General features: G+C 41.6%; 1 protein-coding gene across 1 annotated transcript in view; it reads right to left on the bottom strand.

Moving 5' to 3' along the window:
• DPP6 (dipeptidyl peptidase like 6) overlaps positions 1-20,636 on the bottom strand; it is a gene marked incomplete at its 5' end in the record, with an annotated part of 441,826 nt that overhangs the window by 91,700 nt on the left and 329,490 nt on the right. The window contains one exon of the mRNA XM_082479426.1: positions 17,863-17,944. Within this exon, the coding sequence (XP_082335552.1) occupies positions 17,863-17,944 (82 nt within the window). The remainder of the gene's footprint in view (positions 1-17,862; positions 17,945-20,636) is intronic.

The raw sequence follows: 20,636 nt of genomic DNA, 5'->3' as shown, positions 1-20,636 counted from the left end.
AGTTCCAGACTAAAGTAAAATCACAGCTGAAGGGGTCAAGCTCAGTTTTATGCCTCTCTGTACAGGAAACAAAGACCAGACCCAAAACTTCTGGTGTCTTCTCTTTTGGTGTGCATATTTGAGCAAGACTTTACCCCCGACATTCTTACAATACATATACCTTTTGTCATGGACAGCACATAAAGTCCAACACTGAGCACAACTGGTGACGCGGAAAATAAACCTGTGCTATGTCAGGATGATAACCCCACGTTGAATACCATGTCCATTTTTGTCATGACACGTTCAACGTAGAGGAAAGAGAAGATATTCTGAAAGAAGTAAGAAGAATGGAAACATCAACACATAGATTGAAGAAACTGAAATTGCTAACTATAGAACAAACAAGGAAGGCATAAGCTCTACAAGATAAAGGAGAGGAAACGGAAAAAAGAAAAAGCATGTTTTCACCCTTTCATTTCTCCAAAACAACAAGGAAACCAATGAAACCTAGAAGAAAGCTGTTTAAAAGAGGATAAAAATATTTTTCCTAATGAAATCACAATTAACGCGTGGAACTCCTTGCCACTGGATTTAACAAGACAAGAACTTCATTCTCTTCCTGCTGGATGATACAATAGATGCTCAAAAGATGAAATACTTAACAAAGATAACCGGAATGAGGATAAAATTGGTTTGTTGATTTTTTTAAATGCATTCACTTAGTCCCAGGGTAATAAAAATCAATGGGGATTTTGCCGTTGGTTTATGTGGCTCAGGCTGTCACCTGAAACTTTCAGAATAAGATATAAACCCTTTAGCCTCAGGTATCAACACATCACCAACTCCTGTGGGCTGGGAAAAAAATCTCTGCCTGTTTGCAACTTGTATTAGATCTGATTACTTCAAACCATTTGACATCCTTACGTGATCCAACTAATACTGGAGAAAAAATACTAGACTGGTTGGACCACAGGCCTGTGATGGGAGGAGAATTTTAAGTCAAAGATTAAGTATTTATCCTATAACATAAATTTATACAGTAAGGTAAATGCTTAAACTAACAACAAACCAAACTTAATTCCCTTAAAACATACAAGAGCCTTAACAACACTGACTGATTTAAGGAGGATTCATTTAAAACGTTTTTGCAACTGCTTAAGGGCTTCTGAAGTAATGTTCTCTACCAAACTGACCCAGAGTGGTATTAAGTAATTATGCTGCAGTAATTAAAATACTGGTACTTTTAGATGGATTAACGTATGGACCTTTTCAGGAATCGCTGATGATACCAAACTGGGTGGGGTGGCTGACACCCCAGAGGGCCGCGCTGCCATCCAGCGTGACCTGGACAGGCTGGAGAGCTGGGCAGAGAAGAACCTAATGAGGTTCAACAAAAGCAAGTGCAAGGTCCTGCACCTGGGGAGGAAGAATGCAAAGCACCAGTATAGGTTAGGGGCGGACCTGCTGGGAAGTAGCTCGGTGGAGAAGGATCTGGGGGTCGTGGTAGACAGTAAATTATCCATGGCTCAGCAATGTGCCCTTGTTGCCAAAAAGGCCAATGGAATCCTGGGCTGCATAGGGAAGAGTGTGGCCAGTAGGTCGAGGGAGGTCATTCTCCCCCTCTACTCTGCACTGGTGAGGCCACAACTGGAATACTGTGTCCAGTTTTGGGCTCCCCAGTTCAAGAGGGACAGGGAACTGCTGGAGCGAGTCCAGCGAAGGGCAACTAAGATGATGAAGGGCTTGGAGCATCTCCCTTATGAGGGAAGGCTGAGAGAGCTGGGACTCTTTAGCCTGGAGAAGAGAAGGCTGAGGGGAGACCTTATTATGGCGTACAAGTATCTAAAGGGTGGGTTGAAAGAGGATGGAGCCAGGCTCTTTTCAATGGTTCCAAGTGACAGGACGAGGGGTAATGGGCACAAGTCAGAACACAGGAAGTTCCGTTCAAATACACGGGAACACTTCTTTACGGTTTGGGTGACAGAGCACCGGCACAGGCTGTGCAGGGAGGTTGTGGAGTCCCCTTCTCTGGAGATTTTCAAGAGCCGCCTGGATGCAGTCCTGAGTGATGTGCTCTGGGCAATCCTGCTTTGGCAGGGGAGTTTGACTAGATGATGTCTAGAGGTCCCTTCCAACTCTGAAAACTCCATGATTCTGTGATTCTAATGAAATTAACCTCTTTAAAACCACTGCAAAAGTCACAGTGACCAACTACACTGAGGAGATGAATACTACACCTCTTTTAAGAGTTGGTCAAGCCACCTTCCTTCCAGCCAAAGAGATGAGTGAAGTTCCTATTTCTTCACAGACCAAGAGAAAATAAATTAATATGCATTAATGTGCATTTCTACTGCTTCTATTCATTTTCCAACTGTAGGGTGGCATTCTAAGTTTATGTTCTCTTTACCCCCTGCTTTCTAACATGTATAACTTGTCAAGTGAATGAACAGCATCACTCAAATTTAGCATCTCCAAGCATAAAGTTAATGCCTGAATGCCTATTACTTTAAATTATTAGCACATTGTAGAACTGTGAATGTTTCCTACATGTTAGGAGGCAGCTTTCCACACTGCAAGGTCAGCCCACAGGATTTAACTGCAAGAGAGTAGTTAACATAGAAAGTTTGGCCATGTGACACGGACAGTTTGGTCAACAAGAACTGGCCTTCATGTACAGACAGGCACAAAGTCTTGCCTTGACACTGTTTTAAATTCCAGATTAGTCCAAAGTTCCTTGGAGTCTGAAAAAAATAGTTACAAAATGGAAGACTTAGTGAGTGGGGAAATAAAACTACAAATCAACATGGAACTCTTTTCCAACCAAACGTACTTCATTGTTATCTGTTTTTAATGTTAAAGCTTTCTTTTACTTCCCCCTATCCCATGTAGAAGTCTGCTCTTTTGCTGGCAAGACAGTTTACTTGAGGGAGTATTCTGGCAAAATAAATAACAGATTCATTTTGTAATTCTGTGCATCTCTCAGAAATGCTTATATTTATTTTGAGGAATCAGTAAAAAATATCTGTATAAAGGTAATTATCTGTGGACTTCACTGTTGCAGATGCTGAACAAATGCACAGAAAAGACAGTCCCTACTCCAACAGCGCATCATCTTAATAGACAGAGAAGTACTACAGTCCCCATTCAACACGTGAAAAAATGAGAGACAGGGACATCAGAGACAAGACTCAGTTTCCCAAACATAGGTGCCTAGAGCCCTTTGAAGCCCCTTCATGCGTCTAAAACATCTGGCTGATAGGACACAGGGAAATCTGTGCTCTCATAGAGTATCATCCAGAGGCCACACACATTTAACACTATTCACCTGAGGTCTTCTAGGAAACTGTGTTTAATCAGGCAAATCCTATTTTAAATGTCACACAGGAAGACAGGAAAACCCAGTCTTGACTGTGAGTCAAGCTTGAGCTTTTTTCCAATGCCTTAACCATAAAATCATCCCTCTAGAATTACAATTTCGCATCAGACAGACTACTATAAACTTGTGAAGCCTGGGAGAGAAGAGATACAAAACGTGCACTGTCCTGCCATGAACTGCATGTCTAACTGATCCGTTTACCTACAGATGGTCAGCTTCAAAATGATTCTTACTTGAAATTATATTTCCTTCTGCTAAGGCAGACCTATGGCTACTGTAAAATCCCTTTTGCTGAAATAATAAAAAAAATAGTTCTTGTACATATCTTGCTCTGTACATCTGCCATTGTATGTTGCCAATGTACATTGGTAGGATTCAATCCTAGCTCAGGATTGCACACGACTTTCTGTGGCCTTTTGTAGATCTATGGTTCCAAAGGCATGATCCAGTCTGCCTCAGAGAGATGCCAAATAGACTCACCAGAGAGACGCAAGTACTAAGGAAGGCATAAGGACAGACAAAATCTGCCTAACTTCAGGGGCTTCTCATTCTCCAGCAGCTTTTATGATGTTCTGGGTGCTCCCATGTCCAAATAAAGTCAGTTAATGCAGTTCGCATAAGTTAGTGTCTATCACTTCCACCGAGTATAAACGGCCACCAAACAGCCAATGTCAGACAACTTCATCCACTCAAGATCTGGCCCATTAGCTCTTTGAGGTTAGTGGATGCATGCATCTCAATTAGGCCATAGGTAGATTAATATGGGAATACAAAAATAAAAGGCACGGTGAAAACAGTCTTGGAGAAGAGACGATCCTCCCTTCCAGCCCACTGATGAACCAGACTCTGGCTTCCGCCTGCACATCCTTCAACGTGTCCAAAAGCCCTCTCCTCCTGCTGCAGGGAGGCACAGCCCCAAAAGAAAGATATGTAGCATATGTTCAGTGACTGTTTCCTTGATGCTGTTGCTCACAGTCCTAGAACACCCAAGTCCTTAGGCTCTTCTACCTAAATCTCAGTCACATCACATTTCTTAAGCGACAGCCACCCATTTCACCAAACGAGCCCTGTGAGAATATATGTGGGCAAATGAAGTTAATCATTTGAAGTAGACCCAGACTTCTGTAAGGTTAGGCAGTCTTTGAAAATTGCAGGCCTGCATCACTCTGGGATATAAATGGGGATTCAACTGTCTGAAACCAATCTTCGTGCAATTTAAGGTTCCTGACTACTTTCTGTCAATTATCTCTTCAATCGAGAGTGCATGTGAATATTTTATTGGGTTTAGATGGCAAGGTTTTGGTGTGGGGGGAACTGTGCAGGTGGCTTCTGCGAGAAGATGCCAGGAGCTGCCCCCATGCCCAAGACAGCCAATGCCAGCCAGCTCCAAGACAGACCCGCCACTGGCCAAAGCTGAGCCCATCAGTGGTGGTGGTAGGGGCTCTATGACAATATATCCATAAAAGGGTAAAAATGCTGTGCAACAGCTGTGAGAGAGGAATGAGAAAATGTGAGAGCAACTACTCTGCAGACACCAAGGTCAGTGAAGAAGGACAAGGAGGAGGTACTCCAGGCACTGGAACACAAGGTTCCCCTGCAGCCCTTGGAGGAGATCATGGTAAGGCAGGCTGTCCCCCTGCAGCCCATGGACGTTAATGGTGTAGCAGATATCCACCTGCAGCCTGTGGAGGACCCCACACTGGAGCAGGTGAATGTATCCTGAAGGAAGCTGAAGCCTGTGGAGAGCCCATGCTGGAGCAGGTTTGCTGTCAGGACTTGTGGCCTACGGGGGACCCACACTGGAGCAGTCTGTTCCTGAAGGACTGTACCCCGTGGAAGCGAAACATGCTGGAGCAGTTCATGAAGAACATTAGACCACGGAAAGGACTCATGTTGGAGAAGTTCATGGAATACTGCCTCCCATGAGAGGGACCCCACGCTGGAGCAGGGGAAGAGTGTGAGGAGTCCTCCCTCTGAGGAGGAAAGAGCAGCACAGACAAGGTGTGATGAACTGACCACAACCCCCATTCCCCATCCCCCTGTGCTGCTCAGGGGGGAGGAGGGAGAGGGAATTGGGAGTGAAGTTGAGCCTGGGAAGAAGGGAGGGGCAGGGGGAAGGCATTTTTAAGATTTAGTTTTTATTTCTCATTACCCTACTCTGATTAACTGACAATAAGTTAAATTAATTTTCCCCAAGTCAAGTCTCTTTCGCCTGTGAGGGTAATTGGTAAGTGATCTCCCTGTCCTTATCTCAACCCACGAGCCTTTCATCATATTTTCTCCCCAGGTCCTGTTGAGGAGGGGCAGTGATACAGAGGCTTGGTGGGCACCTGGCACCAAAGACAACAACAGTCCCACAGTTTAAGCAAGGACTTTTTTTTTTTTAACTTTTCAGTGTAAGATACTTCCTTAAAATTTTTTAACATCCATCTATTCAGCTTTTTGGGGGGTCAGTGACAAGAAAGTTTTGTGCTGAACTGTATAATAACTGTCTACATATTTATATGGTGTTGCACATCACATAGGTCTGAAAGCCTCAGAAAAATACACAGTTTTAGCTTCCCAATATGTCCAGGAAGTAGAAAAGGATTACCTCTTTATTTATATGCTAAGTAACTGGTTGAGGGCTGTAACAGAGTCACAGCATGTAACCCGGGTTTGGGAATGCCACACAAGTTGAGCATGATCAAGCTCTTCCCGGAAAGGTGCACACAGAAAGACCTCTCCCTTCTCCCCTCCATGTCTAGTGCTCTCTAATTCCATCCAAATATTTTGAAGATAGCCCTTCTCAAACTGGGTATTTTTTCCCCACTGCCATATGAAAGCTGGACTGTGAAAATGAAAAACTGCAGAGAGAGAAAGACTTCCTGCTGTTTTATCCAAGTTAAAACTTGTCCTTACTACTACACAGAATTAGCATGCCCATCCTTGTCCATGCAGCATCTTGAAGCAGATATAATAATTGTGTTTTCACTTTGCGGTATCAAGGAAATCTGACAAGCATTGTACTGGAAAGGTCTTGGCATTTTGCAGTTATCATTCTTATATCAACTGCAGGAGGAAAATGTATGATCAATTCAAAATCAGTCCTAAAGCTTGTTGCTGATTGACTATGCATTATTTAATAAATATGCTGCCAATTACTTCTTTTGAACCTCATAAAATGCAAACTTTGATGTTCAAATAACTTCCATTAATGCGTTCTGTCATGAGTGTTCTTAATGCATATGACATGATTACGCCAACTCTTATCAGTTCTTCAAAAAGGTTAATAAAACCATAAACTCCTCACCAGTGAGCTTACACAATAAGAGCTAGTATTTTAATTAGGCTTTTCGTGCTGTCATTTAAATATAGCTTGATAGCAGGTGGAAAAAAAGAAGTAAGACAAAAAACTTCAAAATATTTTAATTCTCTCCATCAAATGGTTCGTGCTTGCAATTTAGGAAAGAGAAAGATAACAATTATGATGGAGGAATGAGATAAAGGATTTTTAAATCAACATTTTGTCTTTACAAAACCAAAATGCCATTATTAAAACTGGTGATAAACCAATAAAACTCTTCCACACAATCAACATATTGCAGAGAATCACATCTTGATAAATTATTGACAGAAAAGGCTACAGTTCCAGTTTTCATACAAGGGTTTAGCTTTGCTTTAATTCAAAGAAGCTAACTCCTTACCAAGCCAAGGATTTAGAGGACTTAGCAGTTTCTGAAGGCACATAAGAAATAGATAAGATTTACTTTAATTCAGTTATGCCCTGCCCAGAGATGGGCAAAGGTGGCATTTAGACCAAAGTGAGAACTATACCAGTTTTAGAATGATTATTTCAAGACAGAGAAGCTGAAACCACCCCAGGGGACCACTAAAACCAGAGAATACAGTAATACAGATTGATGGACATAAGAATCGTGCTGATCCATAAACACGTCAAACCCAGTATTCATGACTTCTCATTGGAGATCGAAAGCTTGTATGCATCTGATATCAGTAGTGTAAGAGATTAACTGTGTGGAAATCAATGCAATGAAAGGAAATTTAATTGATTCTGCAAAGGAAACCCATCAGAGTTTCTGCAAAAGACAAATGAAAAATCTGCTCTCTTCAGTGGCTTTGATTACACATCTAGCAAAGGAAGTGTAGAAGAGTTGTCACTTGATAATTGTGCAAATCTCCTGATTTTAGTCATATATCTTGGAAATTTCTAACATCCCTTGTAAAATGAATATTAAGAACCTAATTTTGCTTTCATTGCACATAACCAACAAAGAGATTAAGAAGTCAGAGAGAATGGAAAAGCATTCCATCATGTCTTCAAACAAGGAAATATTTTCTATTTTTATGAACAGTGTCTAGGTCCCACTTAAGAGCTTCCAATAGAGGATGTGGCCGTCCAGGTCTGGGGGTGAAGAAGTCACCTCTGGGCTTGGGGAAGATGATCGCCTTGCCTGCAGGAGGTGGGCAAGGGTGAAGTGAGTAAAGAAGCAGTAGGAGAAGGTCAGAAGACACTGCAACATCAGAGATATCAAAAAGGATGTTGAAGGATCTTGTCTCAGACCCTGCTGGTCGGGCTGGTAAATGGAGACTCCCGTGAAGGAAAAGGGTGGAAGCTGGTGACTTCAGGTGTCGAGAGGAAGGGTCCTGCTCTGCTGACAGATTTGGTGCCCCAGTTCTGGGACTGTGAGCTCTGTCCTGCCTGGGGAGGAGAACTTTAAACCCAGAACAATGGGGGAGGGAGATGATGGCCCACAGTCAAGCAAGGAAGGTACATCAGGCTGGCAAGAAAAGGGAGATGTGGACAAGAGAGACTCCGGTGAACAGGGCTGAAGGAGGCCCACCTCAAACAATGCACAAAAATAAGGAGAAGCTGAGCACACAACTCCATGAGGAACGCTTTCATATTTTTCCTGGGAAACCATCACAGCTGGGTGCCTCTCTGTGCCTGTACACTAACACATGCAGTGTGGTGAATAAGCAGGATGAATTTATGTTTGTGTCCAGTTGTAGAGCTACAATCTCAACAGGATCATGGAGATGCGGTAGGACAGCTCATATGACTGTCGTGCTTTGATGGATGGATACAGGCTCTTTAGGACAGACAGGCCAGGACACTGAGGAGCGGGAGTCTGCCTTTACATGAGAGAGCAGCAGAGATGCATGTAGCTCTGCCTGGTGATGCATGGAGAACAAGATGAGAGCTTATAGGTCAGGATTAGTGGGCAGACCAATGTGGGTGATGTTGTGGTGAGCGTTTGCTACCAACTGACCAGTCAGGAAGAAGTAGATGAAGCCTTCTTCACTTAACCAGAAGAAGCCTCACACTCATATACCTTGGTCCTCATGGGGGACCTTAAACATTATCTGCTGAAGGGACAAGTTGGGCACAGGCAAACCAGAAGGTCTGTGGAGACCATTGATGACAATGTCCTGACACAGGTGACCAAGGAGCTGATGAAGCTCACACTTTCAAACGAGGAGAAAATTCCGGGTAGGTTGAAAGCTGGGGGCAGTTTTGGCTGCACACACCATGAGGTGGTGAAGCTCAGGATCATGAGAGGAAATATCATGACAAAAAGCATTAAGCCCTGGATTTCAGGAGAGCAGGCTTTGGCCTGCTTAGGGACTTGCTTGGAAGAATCCCATGGGATACAGACCTGGAGAGAAAAAGAGATCCGGGAAAGCTGTTGGATTTTTGAGTATCACTTCTGCCAAGCTTAAGAATGGTCCATCCTGTTGTGTATGAAATCAAGCAAAGGAGGCAGGAGGCCTGCATGGACGAGCACAGTGCTCCTGACACAACTCAAACATTACAAGGGAGTGGACAAGAGGCAGAGGCAGGGACAGGTGACCTGGAAGGAATATAGAGACATTCTCTGATTGTGCATGGATGGGGTTAGGAAAACCAAAGCTTGTCTGGAGCTGAATTCAGTGAGGGACATGAAGGGCAATAAGAATGGCTTCTATAGGTACATCAGCAGCAAAAGAAAGTCTAGGGAAAATACCGATATGATGCAAGTAATATTATTTAGCTATTAAGCATGTTCTATAAAGCCTATATATTGCAATTCCTTCTTAGGAACAGTTAAGGTTTTTCTAAGACTATTATTCTTATTAAATCACGTTTGTGGTGAGTCTACAGTATTCAGTAAAGTCTGGAGACCTTTTCTCCAAGGAATGTTAAGGCTCTCTTTGGAAAGCAGAAGAGTTTGTAAGAGCTTGTGGTTTTTAAGGTTTTTAAAGACAATCCAAATTTGGCAAAACTGATACTCAAAGTCCCATATAATGGACTATAGGAGTAATGACTGAATTCTATGATCTGGAGACACATTCTCAACATTTTTTCCTTTTGAATTGGGCACAGAAGAGACTTTTTTGCCTTGCCTCTTCCAGCTTAAGTCCTTAAGTGCATTAATATTCTCCTCAGGTTTCCACAAGCTTCTCTACATTTTTGACATTGCATCATTGCAAACACAGTGCATTTCCACTTGTATTCTGGGAGCAGGCTAGTCCACAACACATACGGATTCTAATCACACCTAGAATCTGCCAGAGTCCAGCCAAATAAGCAACTATCATGATTCTGGAGATTTAAAAATATATGTTTCAAGAAAAATACTCTGTCCTATTTTCTGTTCTTCAGGGAAGAAAAGAGGGTTTATTTCACCTCAACAAAGAGAACCATGTCTGCTTGGATTTCCTTGCCCTGGATTCTAATGGGGTTATTTTAATTTATAACTGCCTTGTTATATTAAAGAATGTATCAGTAAATGTACCATTTAGTATGGAACTCTGATTCTGCTTTTAAGTTCTGCTTGATGGATTATCTTGTATTCTGTAACCTAATATCACTGATGGTTATGTAGGGCATCACTATAAATTAGATTATTTAATGTGAGATGATACAGTGTTTCATTTTTAATATTTTATTGTATTATAGAATGAATATCTGGCTAAGAAGAGCACAGAGATTACTTGTCAGCAAAAAGAAACTGGCAACTGGGATACAGGTTTCCTCCAGGTACACATCCGACCTTGGACAGTGAGCTAGTCACTGTAGTATTCCTCTTTAATACAACGTTTAGTAATAGAAAACATCAACATCTATTCCGGCAGCTGAAGAGCACAGCTGACAGAATTGTTCCTGAGGCTGTCTCACGGCTCTGGCAAATGGTAGTTTCTGGGGAAGGAGAGACAACCACCACCACAAACGAAGATGAACTACTCCACATTCCCTTAGATGGCACTGCTTAGTCCTGCTTGTGGCATCCTAACATCTGTCACTTAAACACACACTCGCCAATGGCTGCTGCTATCTAAAGTAAAAGGTAACTATTTTCAGGGCACAAAATAGCAGCTCTCCAAGAAAAACACTTTTCATAAGCATTTATTTTAATGGACATCATCTACCAAACACGGTTTTGTAAGATGCCAAAAACGCTTATGCATAGACCTAAAGTAGATACTCCGACCCATTAGATCTCTGAAATGAAAAATGCCCTTAACAAAAGATACATGTTCGATATCCATAAACCACAACTGAAATTAAAGGAATATCATCATTTTAGATCTCTGTAATAGGAGGGAATTATTTTAAGTGGAACTGACTGTACCATAGTGTGTTGCACTGTTCGGAATTTTGCGCTCTGTGCGACTGCAGTACCATATAACAAAACACGGTAACACGTAAAGGAAGAGAATTCAGTACTTGCCCTATACCGCAACAAGACGGTGAATCGCTCTAAGCTAGCAAGTCCACCAACCCATGCATTTCTTGTAGGTACATACTCATTTTCCTTAATGCAGAGTGTGAATGTCCGCAACATTTAATATATTAATTCTGTAAGACCACTGTGAGGTAGAAATGCATTGCCATCTTCACGCTGTAACTTAACCAGAAAACAAAGTGACACATGAAGTCACAGAGGAAACCTACGGCAGTGTCCCACCTCCAGGGGTGATGCCCTAAACGCTACCTCATCCTATGTCTCATATTTGGATGTAAGAGCCGTAACTTTTTTTTTCTGATTTATTGGTAAAATTGCAGCCAATAATAAATTTCATTTTTTCCTCTGAAATCTTGCACGCCCACAAACAGAGCAATAGCTTATTAACAATAAAATCACCTATATCTTCTTTCAGTAACATTTATTCTAGCATCTTCAATTATCTTAAATATCTTACTCTTTTGCCACTGATGAAAATGCAGTACCGAGAATGCTGAGATGGAAGGGACGCAACCGTCCTCAGCCAAACTCATAACACTGACTGTTCCAAACCTTCCCTTTGGCGAACGAGGACCGAACACAACCGGCCCACTGATGCCAGAGGAAACGACGAGGATGTGCAAAAATAAGAACAGGACACTATCATCACTGTAACCAAAGAGAAAAAGGAAAAAAACAAACACAATACATTTCCAGTGGACTTCTTTGAATAAAACGGGGGGAGAGGGGAAGGGGAATCCCTGACCAGAGTAATCTGCCCAGGTATTCAGTGTACATGCAACACATCTTACTGGGGTTTCCCTAAAAAATGTCGTATTCTGGCACTAAAAAAGGGGATGCAGAGAGACAGCACATCATTACTCTGAAACTCTTGTTTTCCCAGAACGCAGGGACCACGTAAGAAGCTGTCTGAATATCCCTCATCATGCTTAAATAGGGCTTATATAGACATTAGGAAGGGGGAGGAGAAGGGGCAGGGGGGGAGGGAGGCTTTTCTTCCTTGCGACTAGAACAGTAACCAAGCCAGAATAATTACATACAGCAGACCACAGCTAAATATTGATTCCGATGTCATTGCAAAAAGAAAAGGTGAGAGAACAGCAGCTTGAAAATAATGATGTAAAAATCTGTGAAATAATGGTGGAGACAAATAGACCTACAGCAATTATACACAGAGCAGTTCAAAAGCTCTGCTGGATTAGGAACAACAGCAGATGATTCAGTACCTCCTGTGAAAACGGTCCTCCTCACTTGATATCTGCGCAGCCCTTCTGCCTGGAACTAAGCTGGCATGACAGGCGCAAATTCAGGCAAGGAAAAACCTGCTAATTAGAGGAGCCACTCCAGTTTAGTTCCAGGTGTCATCACTTCACCAGCTTTTTGCATCTAGATATCCTAGTTAGCAAGCCCTTGTGCTGCAGTGCTAAAAAGGATTTGATAACAACAGATGAGATGGACAGGTTCTGGCCCCGGGCAGCAGGATCTATCATTCAAATGTTTTATATATGAATGAATCCCGATATTTCTCTAAATCATATTGCACTTTTTAGACAGTAATATCTGTGACAATATCTGTTTACCAGCACTAGCATTCATTGTTTGAGGGCACCTACAACGTGGTAGGGGCTGAAAGACTTATTTTTCCTTTTTTTCCGGCATTTGCATTTCACAGAAACAGAGGTTTCTTAATGCAACTTCTGCACCTGCTGTGAAATGTAACTCCTATTACTTTAGAAGCAATTACACACTTGATTGCTGCATCATCTACAAGAATAAAAGTTAGTTCTTTCTCCAGAAGAGTTGACATTGGAAAAGGTCTATTGGCTAAGAACGCAGGAGAAACCCATTGTGACCATTCTGCGGGGCTGCAGTAAGCACAAGGGCATACCAAACTTCCAGCGACTATAATCCTCTTCTTGTATGTTTTTGGTGCTTTAAAGAAACAGTGGGAACAGTAAAATACTGACTGGCCAGGAGAACCTCAAAAAAAAAATAATGTTTCTCTTTGCTGAAGAATAAATACTATGATCCACGACAGAGGGTTTTTTGAATTATAACTGCTGCCTCTAAAGTCGTGCAGAAATGCTTCCCCCAGCATCTGATGTGTCACCGTTATGATTACTATCTGTTGTCAGGGCTGTTACAGATTCTGATTAAAAAAAAAAAAAAAAAGAAAGGAAAAGAGCAGCACAGCAGAACTTCTTCTGCTTTTGAAATTGGAGCTTAACAACTCCTGTGAACTGTACTTCAGTGCTGCCACCGCAGGCAAACACTGCGCATTGTTTGAGCAGTCCTACTGCTCGCTCCTTCCTTTTGGCAACAGGGCCCACATATAGACCGGCCTTGTTCTTAAAGCAAATATTTTGAACCCGGATGTGCTCAATTTGGGATAACTTAGACCAAAGCATCCTGAAAAGTTCAGGTTCTTTGGATGCCTCGAGCACTTCAGCTACAGATACGCACGAGACAGTCTCTCGCTCCTGAAGCACTCCCTGACTTCAGCCGTGCCGCCAAGCCAGCCAGCAAAGGAAACTTCTTCACACTGCACTTTTTTTTTTTTTTTTTTTTTTGATAAATAGAGGGGTCCAAGCCTGTCAGCCACATAGGTTTTATGTTCTATTACTCTTTCATAGGTATTACTGGGGGAAACGTTCCATGGAAACTTCACGTGAGCCTTCTGCACCTGGGCAGAACCTCACTCTAAAAGATGTAACGTGATGAAACTGGTAAAATATCCCAATAAGATCAATTAACAGAACCTTTTTTTGTGGCAGAATTTAAACTCCCAAAGTGGGTTGCTGTTGAGTCATAAATGGCAAGATCAGAAACAGAGAGGAAATCTAAGGAGTGAAGATTTTGACAAAGATAAGCATACGCAGAACAGAGCAAAGGTACAGCCTAACACTTTTTTTCAGTCCTATCATGCCACCAACATCCTTATATTGCTAGAAAGTATCACACGAACTGAGGATAATACAGCCTATTCACTGAAAACCACCAACGCCGTGCTGAAGGCCAGTGGGCTGATGTCATCAAAACCAAAGGGAGACTTTGGGCTATCGGGTGCACCACTGAAAGGATGGATTTTTTTTCATAGACATTTTTGCACAGTCATTCACACCCACAAGAATTGAATATATCACAATGTTATTCCAATTTAAGAGTTTTTTTCATTCATTCTACAAAGGCATAAATGATGGCTTATATCGTAGGACAAATGAGAGGAACGAGCCCTTTAGTGACTGCCACATTTAGGAAATCTGTTCCCTCTTGTGCTGAAGTTAGTGGCTCCCTTTCTGTTGACTCAGGAGCTCATACTGGTCAGGGCTCAATTCTTCCAACAGCTTTGGAAGACTTAATTTGTTAAGACTTTGGCTGTGATCTGAGAAAGGCTGAAGGGTTTTTCCCAGGTGCCAGAAGTGAGGGCTTTTTTGCATTCTGATCTTCTGACATGGATATTCTCAGATCCAATATCTGCCATTATTTATACGGCTCTGTTGGCATGTGTGGCATCCTGCAGGCAAGTAAGAAGTCAAGAACCGTGCTCGGAGGAATTCATCATCTAAAAATTGGCATATAATTTAATGAGTAAGGACAAAAGAAAACAAGATAAATAGAAAATTGCTCCTGGGAAAGTTCCACTTTTTATTTTTAATCGCAAAGAATGCAGATCATTCAGGCTGCTTCTGTTTCAGATTTGTTTCTTTTTTGAATGATTAGACATGGAAGAGACAAAGAGGTCAGACACCGCGACCAAAAGTTCCCCTTAGGAAGGATGAAACAGAAGCTACAAAGGGAATAAAAAGATTTCAGAACCAAACCCTCTTACTCTCCTGCCCAGCCTCTCCTTTGCATTACCGAAGAAGAACAAACAGGGAGATTTCAAGGGGAAAGCTTTTTATTTCCTGAAAATTGGGATATCTTCAAGGCAATACAAAACCCACCTGCCCTTTGCTCCCACCTCTCCCGGGAGATGCAGCATGAAGTTGCGTGGCGGGCTGTGCACCGAGGGGGCGGCTGCGAGCATCGCCGGAGCTGCCACACGCTCACGTACCTTAACGCGCTTGTAGGACCACCCTCCAATACTCTAACAAGTGTTTGGCCCTGGAACCACCTAGCCCCAGGGGAGCTGACGCACAGTTCCCCTCACGTTACTCCACTTGTCCTTTTCCCCTCCTTCTCCTGCAACGCAACCCAGCCCACGTTTAGCAAACACATTCACGCTAACAAGTTTAAATAGACTTTAATTTTTCTCGGCCTTTGCACTCGGCGTTGTTCCCATAGAAGGAGAAGTGAATTTGACTGGCGATTATATTCTGAGTAGCTCAAATAGTCCTGAAATACACAACAGTGAGCACTGTACATTTTCTCTATCTCATTTAGGCTTGTAGATTTTCTTTTAACAAAATTTTCTTTTTTCTCTGGCAATTCTTTGATGATCGTTAGCTATAAATAGATTATATTGATGCATGTAAAAGCCTGCTTATTTTATAAACTACAGCTATAATTTTGTTTTAAGGTAAATGACTGGCAAGGAAAAGAGCAAAAAGGCACATATGTTAGAGGAAGGCAAGATAATGCTTAAACTACCTATGAGGTTCTCCTCACCCACCCACCCATTCCAAATGCAAGAACAGGGAATTACAGGCCAACAGGTTTATATATTTGGAAGCAAAAAAAAAAAAAAAAAAAAAAAGAAAAAGGAAACATACATAACAAATCCACTGTTGCAAGATATTTCCAAAATTCACATGGAATTCAATAGTAACAGAAATATTTGAAGTTACTTAAAAAAAAGTCTGCCATGCATCCCACAGAAGGAACATGTATAAAACTTGATGTCTTAGGGACTTCTTTCTTAGGGAATTAAGTTTTCACTGTACGTTTCTTAATAAAAATTGGTGGAAAGCAGTATTTCAGCATTAAAGGAGAAAGCTGGGAATAAAGAAGACTTTTCTTCTCCTGGACTGTATATGCTGCCCTGTTGTATATCTAATTTGTCCATTTGATGTGAATATTTTTCCTTTCTGTATAGTTATGTTACTTCAGTAGAGAAGGCAATGGAGGAAGTAAATTGGCTGTCTTGACTTTGGCATGAAAAAGTTAAATCTTCTTTCCAAGGTGGAGGTTAAGTACAACTATTCAGCTTGGTAAAACTAACACGAATGTGAACCAATAACATGCTGTGACTCAAGGTGCTGAAGGCGCACAAGTTCACGGCAAAACTATGGAAGGAAGATTCACGTGTGAAATGGAGAAAATCACTAATGCAACTCAATATTAGCTTTCAATTAGCAGATGTAGCTTTGACTATACATTGTGAAGCTCAGTTTGTTAGATTAAAATAGAAAGAGGCAGCGAACGGTGAACAAAAAATGGCTGGTCTGTTTTTGCTTTCTTTGCCAGATCCTAAAGGTATTCTCTAGTTTTGAATATAACGTGTTATCAACTGATTGTACATTATCATCAGTTGGCCAGAAGCCTGATGACGAGATTGCATTGGTCTTCACCGAGGAATATAAAAAAAGAGTCTGGTCGTGATCAGACCCCGGTCTCTGTGAATTGGTACAAACTGCTCAGCAGTGATCTGTTGGGCAGTGGATTAAGGAATTTGAAATGGCACATGTTAGAGGATGAAAGTGGGGCATGTACATGTGTGCAATTAAAAAAAAAAAAAGAGCTTCTCAGAAGTCACTTTGCATATAGGTAAAGGCTGCTGCATCTCCAAGAGGTAAAGGCTGCTGCATCTCCACTCCTGTCAGATTTGAGGTCGATGACTCTCTCAAACTTGATTTTCCTGATGAAGCAGAGGACAGACTTTCTTGTTCCTGTATCTGTTATGTTTCCCCCAGCCTGATTTGCAGACTGGCAATTATAATGTCTCCTATTGCTGTTTTTTAAATCACAAAATTTGAAAACAATCTAGTTAAGGACACAGACAAAAAATCCCCAAGAGACGACTGGGGACAGGAGACATATGCCAGATTTTCTTGGATAATGAGCTTTTAAAGCTCATTTATTGGTATAAAAATTCCATAGTTGCCACTTCTTCTTCTCTTGTTACAGTAGAAAGAGAGTTTTTGGAATATGCAAAACCTTAATATTGGATCTGCACCAGGAAACGAAGCCAGGGGACGTGGCCAGGAAATACGTGCTCTGAAAAATGAGCAAATCCAAGATGGCAGTGGCTGAGGGACAAAACACTGGAGATTTCAGGATTGTTGTGGTATGAAAGGCTCCATGAAACACAATGAATCCCTGTCAAGTGTTTCTTTTAAGAGCCAGCTCTGAAAACTTTCCAGAATACAATTCTACTTTTGTCTATTTTGCAAACAACTACAGGGCAAATTCAGGGCAACTCTGTTCTAGAGAGACGCGTCCTCCCAACAGGGCTGCTAATACTAAAATATCCCTAGTGCCAAGTTTGCAAGTCTGATGACACCCTTGTGAAGCAACGATATGCTAACTAAATCATACGGTCTATTATGTTTATAATCTGCCCTGTGTCCAACATTGGGAGAAGCAGGTGCATCCTCTCAAAGAGCTTCCATAAAGTGTTCTTTCTCTGCATTTTTAGACACAATTACTTTGCAGTAAATGTATATATTGGGGAATTTTATGAATAAATTACATGGTAAAACAATCCCCACAAAGATGCTAGAAGCTACCGCACAGGTTTCAAGAAACTAGTCAATAAAGAATTATTTTTTCTTTACTTCCAAACAAGAGCATCACGGTCTCTAAATTCATTTACACACTTGTTCTTTCTCTTACCAGCTGTTGCCCTTTTGGACCCCAACCAGCATACTGAAGCTTTGCATTGCTGACCTCAGGGGGATACAAATTCTGGGGATCCCTGCAAAAAGAGAAAAATAAGATTTCAGCTTCAGAAATGTCCTTATTTAAGCTGGTGCACACCTGCTTTGGAATTCCACCATGACCTTGTAAGGTATCTTTCAGCTGGAATCATCTAATATTTAGTGCCAGATTTCAGTAGATTTTTTACTGTAAAGTAAGCACTATACCACTAGCAAGCACTGTAAGAACCAGTATTTAACTAACAATTTCGTTTCTTATTAATACGAAGTTAAACACATTAGTTCCACTGCTGACTTGCCTAAGCCTAAGCCTTAGTCAAGGGATGGCACACAAAGCAATTGCATTTATCAACACTGATGATGTCCACAAAAGATAAACAATAATTATATTTTTGAATCATATTGCCACAAGAAAAATATAATTTCATTCTCTTCACTCCATGGCTTTTCTGCCTAATAATTTCCTTTGAACTTGACGGCAGAGAAGTTTAGCAGCTGTATAACAATTGATATGCAGCCTGGCTTCAAAGGGAAAATCTCCCATTAATACCAAATATCTCATTTTTTTAGAAAATAAAATCAAAATCCTTTTCTTGTTCTTTCATCCATTACCTTCATCTTGTAGCAGAACATCAGTGAGACACAGCAAATGCAATATAGAAAAAGGTGGCTTTTTTGGTAAATGTCAGAGCAGCATAATGTCATTTTATCACAGCACAGATGGCATTGCCTTGACCGTATTTACACTCAGCACAAATAATTACATTACATATTCTGAAGTCACAAAGCTACGACTCTGTGTATAGTAACATTCCACAAACAAGAACACCAATAAAGTCTGTATTCAGTATGCCTCATTAGCAGACCTCAAACTGCTTTAAAAAGTAAGGGTATTGTCATCACTGGTCAACAGATGGGAATAACAAGGTAATTTGAGGCCAATGTCACCCAAAAACAGAGAAAAGAGTTGAAGCCTGCCTAGCCTTTGAGCAAAAGGCCTTCTCTTCTTGTACAGAGTTTATTTCTTCATTAAAGGCAATGTTTTCCAGGCCATATTTTCAAAACAGAACAAAACCGAATGCAATAATTAGACACTAACTGAATTCTCTTTATTGCCTGGTTTGTGACCTGGTGCTGTACCACAGTTGTGCTCCAGCTCTGCCCTTTCAGGCACGGTCTCCCTTGGCTGCATATTCCTGCGGCACCGGGGCTGCTGTAGCCAGTCCAAAGACAGCAGGAAGAGGGATGTTTAGAAATTGATTTTGTGCGGTCTTTTCAATGTGAAAAAAAAAACAAAAAACAAACCCAAACAAAACCAAACCCTAGCTTTTCCTGTGAACTTCTGCTCAAAGGCCAGCTAGAATAAGGGCAGACCCTAGGTGAGGACACCGATGCCTACAGCTTCCCCCTTCCATAACCCCTGCAGTTGGAACAGCAACTTCTGCTCTCCTGCTAGAAGGTGTGTAACAGCGATTATAAACCATAACCCATAAAGTCTGCAAGGCCCCTGGGAAGAGGTCTGTGGAGCCAATTAAACATTAAAGTGCTCAAGAAGACAGGTTTGTTGCAGACGGGATCCATTAGGAATGGGGAGGGGCAAGAGTGGTTTGTTGAGGCACTGACCCTTCAAGTCTGAGCGTAGTGTAGGGTGTCCAGAGAGCTTTTGTGTCATCCACAACTGCTGCCAGTGGACTAAAATTATATATTTTCTTCTGTTTTTTAACCAGAAGGGGTCTTTGTGGGTAGCCCAAAGTTATTTCTGTAAGGTATGGATAAGAGAACAGATAACCGTCATACTGAACTCCTACTAATAGCAGCCACAAATTCCCATTCCAGTAAGAAGGACAGCCATACAACTTCTTCTGGATCTTTGCAAGCTTGTATGCATTAGCTACTGAAGTTTCAAGTCACCTATTTCTCTTAAGACCCGATCTCTTTGGTTAGCTCTCTTGATTTTCTCAACAGAGTGCAACCTCTGAGTGCAGGAGGGAGAGAGAAAAATAGTGAATCAAACCAAAACCTCTTACAAGAAAAAAAAGTACTGAAATGAATTATCAGTTCTTCGGGTTTTTTACTCGTTTGAGAAGAGGAGCAAGATATAATAGAGGGGGAAATATCATCTCCAAACAAACAGATTATACAATTGTAAGTATTGAAACCTGTAATGCTTCAGATAACACAGGTGGAATTAAGGGACAGACATACCAATTACAGCCAATAATTCAGACCAGAGTTCTGCTCACTGCATCATCTTTTAGAAGAGGAAAACCCTAATGCAAAGAGAAATGCTGCATAAACCAGCCTTGATAGGTGATAAGGCAGAAGGAAAAGCCCTCCATTTGGTGTACCAGCAAAGAGCTCTGCTGCAGACTAAAAAGCAATGTCATCTTCCCTTTCTCTGATATCACTGAGCAAAAATAGAGTTGCACCTCCTGAGTTCCTTCTCAAGTTGTTCAGAATGGCTGGGAAATTTCTTTTGTAGCAAAATCTGGGGGTTTTGCCTTGAAACCTTTTGATAAATATGCGGATAAAAAGGCTGACTGATAGACTTGCATATTGCCTGGAGGCACCTGATTTACAAACCTAGTTACCATAAACTGCTTCTATATTCAGCACGTAACAGCGTGCCCATCCAAGTTGTGATGTGGACGCCTGGAGGCAGGGGGTAGCCAGGCATCCATCCTCATGTTCTCAGCTACTCTTTTCTAGCATGGGCTATGAAAGCAGTCT

Source organism: Vanellus vanellus, assembly GCF_965231255.1.
Source record: "Vanellus vanellus genome assembly, chromosome: 2".
NCBI classification, from domain to species: domain Eukaryota; kingdom Metazoa; phylum Chordata; class Aves; order Charadriiformes; family Charadriidae; genus Vanellus; species Vanellus vanellus.
Note: the sequence above shows the minus strand (reverse complement) of the source record. Positions and strands in the feature narration are given on the sequence as shown.